Below are 16,436 nucleotides of genomic sequence, written 5' to 3' on the forward strand. Positions count from 1 at the left end.
GAGAACAGAGAGACCCTGTGTTGGGTGACACCTAAGCTGTTTGATAAAATAACTGGGGCTACAGAGAGGACAGCACTTTTATTGGTAACATTCATGGTCAAAAAATATATAGATATATAAAACCCTTTGAAATAGAAAAGAATTGAGATTTTTGTTTTACAAAGGAAACAGACAATATAGCTGATTTCTAATCATCCTAGTTGTTTACAGTCATGTTTTTGAACATAACATACTCTACACATATCAGTTATATATTGTGAACAGCATTACAATATACTTAACATTTTTGATAATTCTACAATTACAAGGTTTCCAAGGACTGTTCTAAACATTCCAGACTACTAAATCAGTGCAAATTTAAGGATACGTTAAAATCACAATACTTAAAATAATTTTCTAGTACATGCATGTTAGACAGGTGGCAGTAATTACAAAATAAACCCCATTAAAGTCCCAATGCCGCCGACCAGGACTCCCACCAGCATGAATGTTCACAACATGAGATAATTAACGATAATGTACGGTAAATACTGGTAAATGTTTATTTGGTTGCTGATATGAAACATTCAAGTTACAAAGTATGAACACTTAGTGGCCAACACAGAATATAACAGGTTCCCTTAAAGTTACAAGACAATATCTAGATTGTTTTATTTTCACAGTTATATAAAAAATAACCTTACAATCACAATGGAGATGCATTTGGAGTTTCCTGAACAAACTTCCAAAACGGGCAGAACGTGGGTGGTTACTGGGATTTGAAACTGACTGGGTTATTGACCGGGTTGAGTCACAGTGCTGTTTATGTGGGTGTATTGTTTGGGACCCACAGTACACATTAACACCGACCCAACTGAGGGAACATAAATACTGTAGAGGAATTTGTCAAAAGAACAGTTTGTAGGTGATTGCACCTCTCATACACATTTTGTGGGTGAGACACCCAGTGCATTGTGGGGCTCCAGTACGAAGTATCTTTTCATAGTACATTAGTACAGGTTGCCCCCTCTGACACCTGACAGGTACTGCATACTGAAGCCGGACGGTTAGGTGTCCAAGCTGTGGCCTGCAGACCGATCGGTGTGTCACATACTGTACAATGAGCTGGGTGATAGCATTTTTTTCCACAAACAATTACGAAATAACAATAAAACAAAGGAGACAGATGACTACATAGCTGACACATTGCTGGGTAAAAATAAAAAAATAAAAACAGTGTGTTCTGAAAGTTCACACTATTAATCCATCTCTTTTTCCCCTTGCAGTGATTTTTGGTTACCGGCGTAGCTTAGCTGTTAGCCAATTAGCATGTAGCAAATTATCTTCACATGGCAGCTTGGTTAATGTTTCATTGGGGGAGGCCAGAGTATTAAAAAAAACGATTAAAAATAACACGAGGACAAAGTGAAAGTGAAAGACTATGGCTGGGAGATACCACGAAGGGACGGTACAGGCAGCCAGATGGACGCAGCAACAACTGTCCCCCGCAAATCCAAAGGACTCATTTGGGCAGGTAGTGTCCCCCCCCTCGGACGGAGTAGCCAAATTGACAGCTTTTTTTTTTTTGGTTCATGCTGAATGCAACGCATGGCATTCTGGGATCTCAGGCAGGGCTCAGAGTCACAGAAACCGTGCACAAGCTTGGCCCACGAGGTAGCTATAAACGTTAAAACTGGAGGGGACGCTCCCGGCTCGAGTCCGCAGGAATGACAGCGTTGGTGCCCAGGGGTGCCACAACGTTCATCAAAATCTGTCTGTATACAATGGTATACGAGGATTGCCACTTATTTCAAGTATTTCAAAAACAGCAAATTTAAAAATAAAAGCTTTTGCCTTTGACCAAAAGTAGGAAATCATGGGCAATTTAAAAAGGGACTGAATATATTACACTATGTTACCGATACACAAAATATATATTTAATGAAACAAATTTACATCTTATTTTTCTTCCTGTCCTGGGTACAGCGGGGACAAAACCTGAAATGGAGCACAAACCATTAACCTCTTAAATGTGCGCAACAGACACCAAACACCAGAAACACTTATCAGACATTCAAAACACTTCATAATCCTGTTCCAGCATAGTTAAAAAATACTTACCATTTCCCTTTCGGTTTAGTAGTAAGATCGACACAGGCAAAGTGAAACCATTCGATCGGACACTGTTCAGGGAAAGAGACAGAGAGGGGAGCAATTAAACGATTCATTCATAATGAACGAGCCCTGCATGTTGATGTGGACCCCACACACACAGAGCCAGGGGACAGGAATCGAGCCCACAGTGCCACCCACTGGGCCAGCCAAAGACCCCGATGGACAACACGTACGTCAGGATTGTCACAGCCAATCATCTCGCCGTAGGACACCTGGTGACACAGGCAGTACGTCGGCTCATTGGGGTCCACGGGCATGTCCAGCACATCAGAGGGGTGCACGGCCAGCAGCGAATCATTGAACTCCGCGCTGGGGGGGGGGGGGTACGACACAGAACATACACACAAATGTTAACACTCCCTACCCATGTGGATACAAGGCACAGCGCTCTGGAGTTTTGGAACCGGTGTCAGAATGTGGCCATGGATAGTAGGAGCAGACTGGCCAGACTCCAGGTTCCAGGCGGCTTCTAGCCTCGCCTACCTCTGCTTCAGTTTCTTCTTCCTCGGCGAATCGTCATCTGAGCCTTTCCTGCTGCGGCCCCTGGGGCCCTTCTTGTCTTTGAGGTTCCTGCTTCCTTCTGGGGACAGAAATGAGGTGTGTGAGGTGTGTCACAGGGACAGGGGGACACGTTGAGTCCCCCTATTGGAGTGAGGCTGCCTCGACTGTGGTACGGCAAAAAGCGGCCGTTCATTTTTAGCGTATGGTACTGTCATGTGGCTGCCAGTGGATGATTGTGAATGATCGCGAAGGTGACTGCTAACCTTAATCACTTCTGTGTACGAGGGACTGCTTCTGCCACACAGGGTCATATTGCCGGCTGTATTTCGGCTAGCCTTACTATTAGCGACTGACTGGTCAACAATTTCGATAACAGCCTGACAGCCGGTGTGGGTGTGGGTTTTTGGGATGACCTCTCAAATCAGCCAATAACAGTGGGTCCCCAGGACTGGAGTTGAGAATCACTGCTTTATTATTGGCTGATTAAGAGGTCATCCCAAAAAGTCGCACCTGAACCAGCCCTCCGTGGTTCGGGTCCCCCATCCCACACTAATGCTATTAAGGGGTGACTCAGAGTGCAGGCTCCCCCTAGTCAGAGGGGGAGGGGAGGGGGGCTGCTCCCCCCACAACAGCGCACAGTCCCTCCCCCCTTACTCTTGTTGCTGCTCTTCAGGCTCCTCCTCTCCAGTCCGTCATAGCTGCTGATTTCCAGCTTCTCCTTCAGCTCATTCTCAAAGCGGGCGAGGTCAGCATCCAGCCTCCGGATGTGCTTGTCCACCTGGGGATGGGTTATGGGGGGTTAAAGGTTAACCAGCGCAGAGAGCACCCCCACGCCCCCCTCTCTGAGACACACAGCACTTACCATCTCGTAGGTCTGCATGGCCAGCTGCACCTTATCATCGCTGTACTCTTTGCACTTCCTGTATGCTGTCTCTATCTTCTGCAGGTGCTCCACGCGCTGCTCCGAGGCCAGCTTCCTCACGTTCGCGATATACTCCGCAGCCAGCTTGTCGATCTCATTCTTCTTCTCTGCGGCACACGGCAAACAATTTATCTGGGGGCCTAGACTAACACAGCATGTACACTCAGGTGCTGCCAATTGAAGCAATCGCTTCATTTTCCCCCAAGCGAGAGGCCCCGATGTTTGCAGGGGCCCGAGGCTATACCCTAGGATAGCCTGTGCGTTAATTGGCCCCTGCGTGGGAATCACTGCAGCTCAGAAGGTGACATTAATGTTTGGTGACGTTTCTACAGCTTGTTTACCTTCAGTTCTGCTGTCCAGCTCCCGCATAAGGGTGAAGTTCCTCTGCAGCTCACATGGAAGATTCTCGATACCTGAAACACAACCAGATCCGCTCGGATGGAAATCCCCAGATGGCAAGATGTTTGAACCCCGGGCACCGTCCCGTTTCGGTGACAGCTATTTTACGCGCCCTCTGTCAAACGGAGGACAGAGTTTTTTTCTTTTCATGTGCAACAGGTCAGCCCGCCTACCGTAATTAAAATATGTCATCGGGAGAGTGATAATATCGGTAAATGGTCTAAATGAATAAGGCCAGTGCGCAGGCGGACTGCGGACATTGCGTTTCCCCGTTGTGACAGGCAGCGGGGGTGCCATGTGTGCGTGTGACGCACTTAAAAATCAAACATCCCGCCCGCTTACTAAGCGCCTGCCTGGCAATAAACTTCTTTTACCCTCCCGACTTATTACCAGCCGCTATTATACACATGTCCGGGCATTTAATGTATCGTGCACTATGTCCCTCTGCCACTTTCCCAATTTACATTTTAGTCTCATGTTAGAGGGTAGAAAACTCCATGTCCGCCATATAGTCGGAGGACTGCGGGGCTTCCTGTTCATACGGGTAAATCCGATACACCCAGCAGCTGATCAAGGCGCGCCTCCGGTGCCTTTGCGCACTGTCCCCTGTCCGTCTGCGCAAATTAAAAGGTTACGAGTTCATACGTTAAAAGCACGGAGCTGATCAGCGTTTCCCCAAAGCTGGGAGCTTAAGCGAGGTGCTCAGTTTCCCGTTTCCTTACTTTGCAAGTCAGGCAAAAAAAAAGGTAAAAACTTATCCACGGCACCTAGGCAGGTACGCTAAATTTAACATCAGCTTCCTAGAAAATGTGTCCGGATCGTGTTACTTACTGTCAAGGTAATGTTCCAAGTATATTGCCGTCGCCATCTTTACTTTCCAGAAGTATAAACATGTGTTTTTTTTTTTCAATATAGCCCGCGTCAAGTCCTCCAGCGGCTTATGTCTGAATTAATTATTCATAACTTCCTTCGCTCCCATTGGCTGGAAATGTCAGAAAACAGTAGCCGCGGCGCTGATTGGACAGAAAAGTGGGCTTGGTCCTCGCTGTTACTATACGACTGTCGCTATACTGTGGTAGGGGTACAGCTAGAAACCCACGTATGTATAATATGCATATGAAAGCCAGTAGCAGCATGGTATGAATGTTGCTGTACATACGGTGATGGTTTATGGAGAACAAAAAAAATGGTGCAGTGAGCCAGTTAATTCTTCACCCATTCTAATACATTTGGGTCCTACTATTATAAAAATCGAAATGAACATCAATAACGTTGTTCCAAAAACGCTGGCAAAGACTTTACCTACGGTTCAAGAAGCAGATCATTAATGGATGAGCATTGACGGTTTGACTGACAAAATCAGTCGATCAATTTTTTTGTTGCATATAAATTGTGAGTACTGTATTAATTGCCTATAAAAACAACTAGAACTACTACTGAAAAACCTCATCCACCCTGATACCCATTTACAAGGCAACGATTGGCTTTAAGTAACAGTGCTTGTATATAATTATGTAATTGCACGTCTGATACGGGGAAAGTAAGTCGGTTCACGCCCGAATACTCGGGATTAAAGCTGAGGGATATCATCCGCGACCAACCCCATACAGAAGTATAGACGGAATTGACGAGGATTGTGCTAGAACTGGGAAGGAGGGGAAACGAAGGTAAGGCACTATATAGCTCTGGAATGAAGTTAGAAAGGTGCTAAGTTAGAAATCGTTAGCTTGCACCGAGGCCAGGAGGTTGTTTACGTGCAAAGCGGTAGCAGTGTAGCCATCATAGTAAACCTTAAACAACTAGCTCCTTGCAAACACCGTATCAACAGAAAGGAATTAAAACAACTACCGAGCAGTGTTTGGTGTGAACAAATAAATTTAATCTTTAATAAAGTGATGTTTTATTTAGGTAACCCAAACCCGTGGTTAGTAGGAAAATGAGGGCAGTGTGGAAATTTCTAGACAGCCTTTCTGTTGAAATCTTTCAGGGCGTATACGGAAATGCAGTGTAAATATTTGGGAAACCTGATGAAGGTTTATGGTAAAGTTGATGTCGTACTGTTGTTTGTTTTGTATTTTTGGTCCCACGAGCAAGCAATTTTCTATGAAATACGGCCCTTCATGTAGTTTTAAGTTACTTCCGCCCGAATAATCAAAATAAAACGAATTTGCAAAGCTGTTAACCCTCAGCTACCAGCAGAAATATTTGATCACCCACGATCACTAACCCGGACTCGTGTTTAATAATGAATTATGGGATATGCGATGCCTCCAAGCGTTCTTCGCCTGCTTGACGTAACCACTTTATGCAACAAAAAAAAAAAAACAGAACATTAGCTGATTAAGTATCCGCATCGGGGCATAACTTCAGCCACTGCGACAGCAAACGATTCGTCGCGAAGTCTCGGAGAATTTAACCGGATTAGTTCATGCTACAAAACTACGATTCCCATCATGCAGTGGGAGGCAAAGCCAGCTGATGTTGATGTCATTTTCAACGAGTCCCGTCTGCCCCTAGCAAAAAAGCTGAAGCGGAGCCGTCGCTTATCCACAGGTACTGGCGTCTCTGCTCCCCAGTTAATGTAAAGTCGCCGTTTTTCGCTTCCATAGTATCTGTAGACTATGTCGCATATTTTGTTAGTTGGTGGCGCTGCAGCCGAGGCCGTGGTCGCTGTACCGTCATGGGAGCGGCGCGGACATAGGGCGCACCGAGCCTGCCGTATAAATTTACAGCCTTTCCCCAAATAAGCTGGCGGCACTCTTCATTAATCGATTAACCATTATCAATAGCTGTAATGTGAACCTGACCGGCTCTTTTGTACAGCAGTGCGTAAATGGGTTTTTTCCCCTTAATTTAAGAAATCGTGTTTGTACCTTAATTTACTTAGCAGTCTAACTTTATTGGTGGATACTATATATGTTTAGTTACTACGTTTTGCTTCGGATATGCTTTTTTTTAGGTTTGTGGTTGTCTCAAGTGGGTTACTAACTTGCTCTCTTACGTTCCCTGTTGTCTGGAGTGCTGACATCCGATTTATTTAATTGTTTGTTTGTTTATTTTCTGCCTTTGCAGGGAACTTCCTTATTTTTTTCCGACGATGGCTTATGTAAAAAGTGGATGGCTTCAAAGACAGAGTGAGTGCTAACGGTGGGGCACGAGTGATGCAGTGTGTGTCCATGCTGTGATTAATAGCATCCCGTAAGATGGAAAATCGATTGCTAAAACTGGCGACTGCCAATCGGGTGAAGGGCGCTTTTAACACACACACGCACACACGCACAGTCTGTGTGTATAGAGGGAGAGAGAAATTGGCCTATTGTTTCCTTAAATATTATCTTTGCTTTGGGATTCTTCTGTTTTAGGTACCATCCTGCGCCGCTGGAAACGGAACTGGTTTGATCTGTGGTCCGATGGCCGTCTGGTTTTTTACAACGACCAGCACCGACGGGACATGGAGGATGAGGTCCACATGAGGGTGGACTGCATCAACATCCGCTCCGGCGCTATGTGTCGGGGTCCGTAAGCCTGTAACCTGTCACCTGCATTTCACGCACGTGGGCATGACCTCAAATGATGGAGGAGGACTTTCTGAAACGTGTGCATGATGTCATTCTCGCACCTGGGTTCATGGCCTTCTGTGTTCATCTACAGACCTCAGTCCCCCTGAGGGAAAGGGCCAGGACTCCCTACTGCAGATTGTGTGCAGAGACGGCAGGACCATCAGCATCTGCGCAGATAGTGCAGACGATGCCCTGTGAGTTAATTGCTTACTAAAATTGTGCTGCTCTTGACGTGCTACCACAGTTATACTAATAATTCATTTGAGAGTCTAAAATGGGTCTATTATAAAGTATGAAATATGAAATGTTGGCGGGTTCATGGTGGCATAGGCCTTCTGTTTTTCAGGGCGTGGTTAATGGCCCTCCAAGATGCCAGGGTGAACGTGGTGAGTGAATGCCCATCTGCCCTGTTGAGCCCATAACCTCTGTGTTCACTTCCTGATCTGGGTCGCCCCCTGGTGGCCATTATAAGAAGGGTGCCGGATGTGGGCAGCACCAAGTGTGCAACTGGCTTGGCTTATGGCCCTGCTGTTACTTAGTCTCACGTCTTTCTCCGTGTCCATTACAGGTGATCCCCTCTCCTCAGGCTGGCTTTGCTGAGGAGGTCATGGCCTCTGCACCTCCCCCATACTCGGAGTATGCCCCGCCCCCTCAGGTAGTGGCTGTGATAATTTCAGATCTCTGCATTAGTGAGTCCATCACATTTTAATACACCAGACTGACCTTGTTTGGCGCAACGCAGGCTAGCGTACTGCTAATTATGAACTCCCCACAGGTGTACCAAGCCTATGGCCCTGCCCCTCCACCTCCTGGAGCACAGGTGCTATACACTGCTGACGGGCAGCCTTATGGATTGGCGTACCCCTATCAGTACCAAGGTAACGGACGAGACAGCGAGTTCTCCTTTGCCATTGGACAGTGTGCTTGCCAGTCGAAGCCCCAGACACTTCCTGTGAAACCTTCTGTAGCCATGAAACGCACCCGTGCATTTTTAGCCGTGAAACACTGCCTGTGAAGTACGATAAATAAGTACGATAAGGAGCCCACATTAACAACGATTGTTCATTTCTTGTCGTTCAGGGGCCTACCCTCAACGCCACATCATTGTTCAGGAGGAGCGTCGGGACAGTGCGGGGGACATGGCACTGGGCATTCTCGCTGGTGCTGCCACTGGCATGGCACTGGGCTCACTGTTTGTGTTCTAGGCTTACTGAGTTAACCCCCCCCCCCCACACACACACACCACATCCACTGCCACGCCCCCTGAGAAGGCTCCGTCCCCAAACTCTTGCCTTTGATTTCATGGTCCTGTAGCTGCAGCGTGATGCAGTAACGACGCAGCCCGCCAGTCCCGTAGCGCCGATTCCCTCGAAGACGTGCCTGTGATGTGTCCGTGAGCTGCTCCCGTGTCCTCGTGCGCCTCGTGCCTGACCGTCCCGTCTTCTAGATTAACGGACATCCCCTGGGTCGGGTGACCCTGGCCAGGCGACGCTTTACTCCATGTCTCCGCTCTTGTTGCTGGATTCAGTGTAGTAGTGTAAGTAACCACCAGCCGAGCGTAGTATCTTGTGCGTTTTAGGGGGATAGGCACCATGTTTCACGCCTTTTCGGATTTCGCACCTTGTTTGTTTGCCCTCCTGATGATCGGCATCGCGTTCACTCCCAACTTCTTTTGAGTGGCGACATACGTGCTCCTTTTGTTCACTTTTAATTAAAGGGTGTTACATTCAGGGCAGGTCAGAGGAGCAAAAATGCTAATGTCTATGCGTTTATTTTTTATTCTAAAGGAATACCTGTTGTATGTGTGATTTGTCTATAGAGGACACACTAATATGACATCTGGCTACTTTTCTGGGTCTGAATTCTTATATTCTGCATTATGATAAGCCTGTATGTTCTGTTTGTTGAATGTAGTCTGAATTTACTTTTGTAACTTATTTGCCTGTTTTTCAGGTTTTTGGTCCTGTTTTTCAGTGAAGGGAACTTGTTATTTGTTTGTGTGCAGACTCAGTCCCCAAGGTGCAGAGTTCTGTTGCCCGGTTTCCGTGGTATGGAGGAAAGGTTGTGTGTTCATGGCAGGAGTCACATGTTCACTGCCTCAGGCTCACAACGCCCCCCCCCCCTCCCCCCGGTTCATTTTTAACGCGCTTCTGGCGCTAACTGAAACTGCCGCATGCCCAGCTCGGTTTGGAAAAGGCCTCCCTAAAGACAAACCTCCTTGCCTCTAGGATTTCCAAAGACAGCCGTGCAAGTGGTGCTGTGCCCATTTAGCCTATGAAAACACACCTTGAATGTTTTAGCTGTCGTCTCGATAACCAAAATCACCTAGAAGCCCCTCAGGACTGCTCTTAAAAGGCCCAGTTTGATTTAATGACCGTTCACAGGAAACCAACTAGTGACTATGACTACCATTGCACTCCAATAACACTCCAAATAATATCCCTTGAAAAAGGGGCATTAGCCTGCCCACCCCCAGGCCATACTCAGAACCCCTCAATGACCAGAAACGTCCAGTTTTATTTTTTATTTATTTATTTTTTTAAATGTATTCTTGATCCGGCATTTCAAGTGAAGATTGCCATGCTTTGCTCTACCGTTCAGTGCAGTAGGAATTAATTTGACAGTCTAATGCCTTAGGGAAAAATTATTAAAGGTGATTAATATTGTACTTTAACATTAAATTAATTTGAAAATAATGTCCTACTTGTCTGTTTTCCTTTCTGCTGATGGGTTGTGTAAACAATGACTAATATAGCCGACGCTGTAATCAACTGAGAAGTCTATGTTCCTAAGCAGACTGGTAAAACCACTCAATGGTTGGTTTCTATTGCTAAGGTAAGGAGAGTTGACAGTGGGTGCAACTTGTCCCATATGTCAGACACCTGTAATAATGTTAAAGATCATTCACTGCATATTATAGCCATACAATGAGTACGGGGTCAGGAACAATGCCACGGTGGTGGCTGCAGAAAATTTAGATTGGGATGGTGATCAGGATGCAGTTATTTTTGGGGGTGTCTGACACATCACTTCTATGGTTCTCTTAGAAAATAATCCATATTTCATTTTTATCTTTATCTGTGGTGGCAATAGGGAGGCCATGGCAACTTCCAGATCCCCCCCCGATCCGCCCCTGCTCAGAGTCAATCAACAGTACAATGAACCTCCTATCGGAAGGCTGATGACTCTGACTTCAGTCAGAATGTTCTGGAATACGCTCACTATAATGTTTACCGGCACTTAGTAATAATAAACGGGCATAACAGCTCTGAGAGCAGAGGATACAGACTTTATTCACCATAGATAGGTTATTGAATCGATTTAATAAGTGTAGAGATGGGCTCCAGTGTCTAATGCGAGTACATGTCACGCCGGTAATTTTATCCAGCAGGGTAATTTCCTCAGGGGTTTGATTCCCCAGCCGCTGCAAATGGCTTTGGCTCCAGCAGCTTCCGGCCCCTCCGTGCCTCCTGTCGCTTATTTCTCCCAGTGCCTTCACATTTCCACCCCCTTTAATCGAGTCGTCCGTCGCGGTGGACATTTGCTCAATTTCCGGCACATTTTGCCCATGCTGTTAGAGATAAACAGCTGGAGACCGAGCGACGCTGTTATTCCCTATAGGCACCAGGTGGTGCTATTTACCGCTTTTTGAATTTAATGGCGCATAATTTGCGTGCAATCCCTTCTGAAGTGCCGCAGACCGGTTGCTCAGTAATAAGGATTTACCAAGAGCTTATATGCGTCCTTTATTGTGTTTTTCTTCATCTGTGCCGGTTTTATCCGCTTTGTGCAATTACGTCGCCGGCGATAAAGGGCAGCCTTCCAGAGCAATGTCTTCATTTTCCCTGCGTCCCAGTTATGGGGATTGCTGCAAAGGTCACTCAGGAGTGTAATTTTATTGCTATGTATGCTGCGGGGATTAATCATCAATAATGCACACGCTTAGCGTATTTTAACGCAGCTCCTGTGCGGAATTAATAATGCATTATAATCACACAACCCCGAGGTTTCGCTGTAATATATTTTCAATAAAACTGAATAATTTACGCGTACATTACTAATTAACTACATCAAATGAACATTAAAAGGCCGCTGCCGCGTAAGCGAAAGTCTCCCGGTGAAATCGTATGGTTGCGACACGGTAGATGATGGCGGCTTTTATTATACCAATGGGTTATATGACATTTTCCTTATCAGCATGTGTGCGATTCCGCTCAGTACTAGTCCCGTCTCGCACCACCGGAGGGCGGTAATTTAGGCCATAGGCTTATTCGCCGAAAGGGGCAGACTTGGGCAAATGGCTAATTATCATCAATTATGAGATACAAATCTGATATCGCATTTTCCGAAGCAACGGGAATCTTGATTTTAAGTATTAAGCACACGTATCACCCTGTACTCACAATATATATATATATAGGGACCAAACCTTAGGTTATACAGTAGCTGAACTACTACACTGATGGAAAGTGATATTACAAACATTATTTCTGTGATGATACAATGACATATCAAATACTTCAACTTTTCTTTCCCAAGAAAAGAGGATCGTATGTTATGAATTATCTGCAAATGTGATTTCAGTAGAAAGGCTTATTCACTTTCTGACCATTTCCGTGGTGATTTTGAGCCCATGATTGCTCGGCTTCTTGGAGGATGGATGACAGCGCAGCGAGTTGACGTTCTGATCCACTGAGACGTAGTTTGATGCCAAAAGTAGGTCAGTCAGTCCATTACGTCGATGTCGTTATACTGCACAGCCTGGGGATATAGTTATAACCCCCTTCATGCCGCTAAAAGCGGGGATGCGAATGATGACTGGCAAGAGCTCGTGCAGACTGCGGTGGTCAGGCTATGTCACTCCTCTGAAAGACTACAAGCTTCCAAAACAGCCATCAAGCCCCGAGGTGCCTGTGGTTTGGTCCCAATATTTTCCTAACACATTTAACAGTTGCATTTGTCCATAGTGACTTACACGTGAGGTAAATAACACTTGCCATCAAGGAGTAGACTAAGGTGTAATTGTAGCCGGCGCTCTCAACTTAAATTCAGCTGCATCTTTTGAGATAAATAGACTTAAATAATGAAGGAAAAATGCACTTTCAAGTGTATACTCTGTTATTGATTTATTGGAAAGCATATCAAATGACGGACGTTTTTTGCCACTAAAAGCTGAAGACGGCTTAATAAAAATTATCTATAGAATTTACTCAATTTGCACTATTATATTAAAAATAAATTAAGCTAAAGTCTACCTAATTTCAGTACCACCCTATAGGATATACTCAAATTAATTAAGGCAATATATTTGCACTCACTTTTTATGAGTAAAGCAAACCCAAGTTTAGCAAATAACATGCCCAATGGCAATTAAGATAAAGGCCCTTGTTCAGCACCTGGTGCAAAGTGGTACCAGGCATGATTCAAGTGTCTTTGTCAGCCTGAGCCCAATGCAGTTTCCTGCCCAGTTGGTAGTTAATGGCTTTGCTCAAGGGCCCATAGACTTCAGTTAAAAGAAAAAAACCATCAGTTTAAATTTACCCAAAAAAGTGAGTGCAGATTGTTACCTCATTTTGAGTAAATTCAATTCTGTAAAACTGCCTAAAAGAATTAAGACTTAACTTAGGACATATTGTCGATGTGTTAGCAGAGTGAATGGGTCACTAAGAACAGAAATCTATGTATCATATCTCATCTGCCTCTTATTCACCCTCTGCAAATTCAATCCCAGGCTGGCAGGATATTCACAGCCATTGAATCAGGTAGGATAACACTGCGGTTTTATTTAAATGAAGGTGCATATTTGACTCCTGAAAATGTGTATACTGTGCTGTACATAGCATGTATAGAACGAAACAAACCAAAAATGGCAGTAATTTATCATAAAAAATAATGAATATAATTTCAAAGTAATTACCCGGTGGTTGTGAGTTGCCCTACGCCTTCGAGTGAACACGCAGGCACACACAGTATGCGTGTTTCACCAGTGTCTTTCCTTTTTGAAATGTACATCAAATAAGAAAATGTGAGCTCTTTAAGATAGGGATACTAAGCAGGCTAAAGTTGACGGTTTGCTGGTCTGGTTTAGTTAGAATGGTTGATTAGTGCATATTTTTACAGCTGGGTGGTGTGGATTGACTGTCATAAAGAGTTGGGTGGGTGCGGATTGGCTCTCATAAAGGGTTAGGTAGATGCGGATTGGCTCTCATAAAGGGTTAGGTGGTGCAGATTGGCTCTCATAAAGGGTTAGGTGGATGTGGATTGGCTCTCATTCAATTCAATTTTATTTGTATAGCACATTTTTGCAACATTACATTGTCTCAAAATGCTTTACAGAATCCCCACCCAAATCCCCCAGTGAGCAAGCCAGTGGCAAGGAAAAACTCCCTAGAAGGAAGAAAGCTTGGGAGGAACCAGACTCAAAGGGGGAGCCCATCCTCCTGGGGCTGGCAGGGAGAGTCCCAGATTGTCACAATCTTAACATTTGAGGGTCGGGTGCTGTGGATTGGAACCTAATAAGACTATTCAAGGACCAGAAAAAGAACATTCATTGAACATCATCCTCACTGAATGTTAAGTTTAAGTTTTAAGATAAAAATCCTACTATTTCCTTGCATGGCTGTGAAAGATGCCTCTTCCCTGGGAAATGGGTATAGGATGGATGATTTTTGATTTAACACCCCCCCCCCCCCCAAAAAAAAATGCCAGTTATTCACAAAAAAGACAAACAAGGGTGAGTTATCTCTGGGTCTCTGGTCGAAAGTCCTCATTGCGAGAAAAAGGACAATATTATGAGCCGTCAAAAGTGAGTTTCACCCACATACCTTCAGTCATTGCTGTGACATATGAAATATTATATATCTCATTTTGCAACAATAAGATAATGAAAAATCAAATCTAGTTTAGTAGCAGGATAAGCTATGATTAAAGAAAGCAAATTGAGCCTTTTTGTAAAAATGTATTTCCCCAAGAAAATGCAAATGTGAAACGTGCATATTTGGGAGAGTCAGACACACGGCAAGCAGCAACACACTCAGTTTATCGTTCATGCCAGGCTGAAGCGCGTTCTTACAAACGCATGCGGCTTCCCACTGAGTCTGCCTCGTCTTTGCCACGCCGAGGTCCATCAGCGACGCTTTTCATCCGTGTGGCGTCCAAATAACGGAAACTACTTTAACTCGGGATTCGGGCCGTTTGCCGCGTGCCAGCATCGCTGGATCCTCTGAAAAACAAAATTAAAAAGCACAATGGGTCGCCTTCCCGGTTCCGCTCGCCACATCCGGTGCCAGTCCTTTTCAGAATGATACAGAGTCATCTGGGATTTTCATCAGAAGCCTGACGTGTGCCATGAGAAGGCAGCTCTCCTCTGACACTTTCGCCAGGTGCTGGTACCGCTAAGCTATTTGCTAGCTGTAATTTAACTTGCCGCATCTACCGGTTCACCAGCCGCACAGGGACCACAGCCCTGAAATGTCTTCATTTGGCCCTTGAAAGTTCAGTGAAGTCAGACACAGAAAACGAGGGCAGTTCTCTGTCACTGACGCTGATGCTCATCCTGCTCCAAACCGCAGATCACGTCTTTGTTCTCACAGAGTTTCAGCTTCAGGGAGACTGTCAGGTGACAGGCGTGAGCACCTTCCCCGATCATCCCTAGTCTTCATCTCCGATGAAGATCAAGTTCTCAGAGCATGGATCAGACCGTCTCTATACTAATGGGGCGTCCCAACCCTTAACCCTCAGCCAACAGATTGGCCATTTCTTTCCTCCCTTTTGTGTGTCTGATCGATACTCATTTGAGCATGTCACGCGTCATTAGTGTACAAACTAAACATCTCCATGATATTTTGTCTTCCTTTCCTCACAGTCTGTTTTCTCATTTCCTCCGCAGGATGACAGCTGGGAGAGGATTGTGACACTGGACGACATAAAACGCCTATCTGAAAAACAAACTTTGCACACTTCCACCAGTAGGGCGGCGCTATTGCAGATGAACTGTAGGTAGCCAGTTCCAGGTATTACCCCAGGGGTAAATCCCCCTGTTTTCCAGTCAGGGTAGAGCAGAGGTTCTTTGTGTGTCCACCGGTCCTACTGATGAACTACCCCACTCCAGGGTAATATTCCAAGGCAGTGCTGCCTGTTGCTAGTTATAATCACACCATTTCAATCTCCCATCATGTGATATGCAGCCGGAAAACAACCTCTGGGCCAAGGCAGGCTCCAGCAGGTGTCTCATGGCAAGGCGACAAGTGAATATTTATTTAGACAGGAATTAACGTGTCGAAGCAATAGGACACGCACGGCTGTGTTCTCAGTAAATGATAGCAGTTTATGTGGAGCCAGTGAAGGAATACGTATCTTTTATACTAATGTGAAATCAATTCCTAAGCCTGTCTGATTCATTGCCAGGAGTTAAAGTTTTTTTCTTATTCTTCAATAACTCTGTGGGGGGAAAAGTGCTGTTTTAATTTGCAGTGGTACGACTATAGCAGCCAGGGTCCTGTCAGAGCTTGTTAGTTGGCCGTTGACATGCCTGAAGAGGATAAACCGGATACTGTTTTTTTAAGTGCCACTTAGTGCCAGCTATACTCTGTATGTCACCATAGTGGAGAGAGCAGCTCAGACCACTGGATGGAACCAGCTTCAGCACGTAGAGCTGCTCCACCTACTGTGTACATGTAGCGCTCTCTGACCATCACCTCGCCGCCTATTCCAAGCTCCACCAGGGGTGGCAGCACTGTGCTGCCAGCATAGAGCTGCTCCACCTACTGTGTACATGTAGCGCTCTCTGACCATCACTTCGCCGCCTATTCCAAGCTCCACCAGGGGTGGCAGCACTGTGCTGCCAGCATAGAGCTGCTCCACCTACTGTGTACATGTCACGCTCTCTGACCATCACCTCC

At 45.5% G+C, this 16,436-nt stretch overlaps 2 protein-coding genes across 5 annotated transcripts; one reads left to right on the forward strand and one right to left on the reverse strand.

Annotated features, from left to right (window-relative positions):
- Positions 1-59: 59 nt before the first annotated feature.
- ing5a (inhibitor of growth family, member 5a) lies at positions 60-4,932 on the reverse strand. Of its 2 annotated transcripts, none has more exons than XM_023790537.2 (8): positions 4,808-4,932; positions 3,919-3,990; positions 3,518-3,684; positions 3,310-3,433; positions 2,638-2,734; positions 2,328-2,463; positions 2,101-2,162; positions 60-1,977 (listed from the first exon to the last, which is right to left on the reverse strand). In XM_023790537.2, the coding sequence occupies exons 1-8, from the start codon at positions 4,842-4,844 to the stop codon at positions 1,932-1,934; spliced, it is 741 nt and encodes a 246-aa protein (XP_023646305.1). In that variant the 5' UTR covers positions 4,845-4,932; the 3' UTR covers positions 60-1,931. The 2 variants fall into 2 exon arrangements, with proteins under 2 accessions (XP_023646305.1, XP_072567613.1); XM_072711512.1 differs by lacking the exon at positions 4,808-4,932 and adding an exon at positions 4,441-4,581.
- Positions 4,933-5,022: 90 nt separating this feature from the next.
- Positions 5,023-10,232, forward strand: plekhb2 (pleckstrin homology domain containing, family B (evectins) member 2). Of its 3 annotated transcripts, XM_023790538.2 has the most exons (9): positions 5,031-5,643; positions 6,436-6,529; positions 7,049-7,110; positions 7,339-7,491; positions 7,628-7,730; positions 7,883-7,922; positions 8,105-8,191; positions 8,312-8,414; positions 8,617-10,232. In XM_023790538.2, the coding sequence occupies exons 3-9, from the start codon at positions 7,074-7,076 to the stop codon at positions 8,739-8,741; spliced, it is 648 nt and encodes a 215-aa protein (XP_023646306.1). In that variant the 5' UTR covers positions 5,031-5,643; positions 6,436-6,529; positions 7,049-7,073; the 3' UTR covers positions 8,742-10,232. The 3 variants fall into 3 exon arrangements, with proteins under 3 accessions (XP_072567614.1, XP_023646308.1, XP_023646306.1); XM_023790540.2 differs by lacking the exon at positions 6,436-6,529 and having other exon boundaries at positions 5,025-5,643; XM_072711513.1 differs by lacking the exons at positions 6,436-6,529; positions 7,049-7,110 and having other exon boundaries at positions 5,023-5,643.
- Positions 10,233-16,436: the final 6,204 nt, after the last annotated feature.

Source organism: Paramormyrops kingsleyae, chromosome 4 (assembly GCF_048594095.1).
Source record: "Paramormyrops kingsleyae isolate MSU_618 chromosome 4, PKINGS_0.4, whole genome shotgun sequence".
NCBI classification, from domain to species: Eukaryota; Metazoa; Chordata; class Actinopteri; order Osteoglossiformes; family Mormyridae; genus Paramormyrops; species Paramormyrops kingsleyae.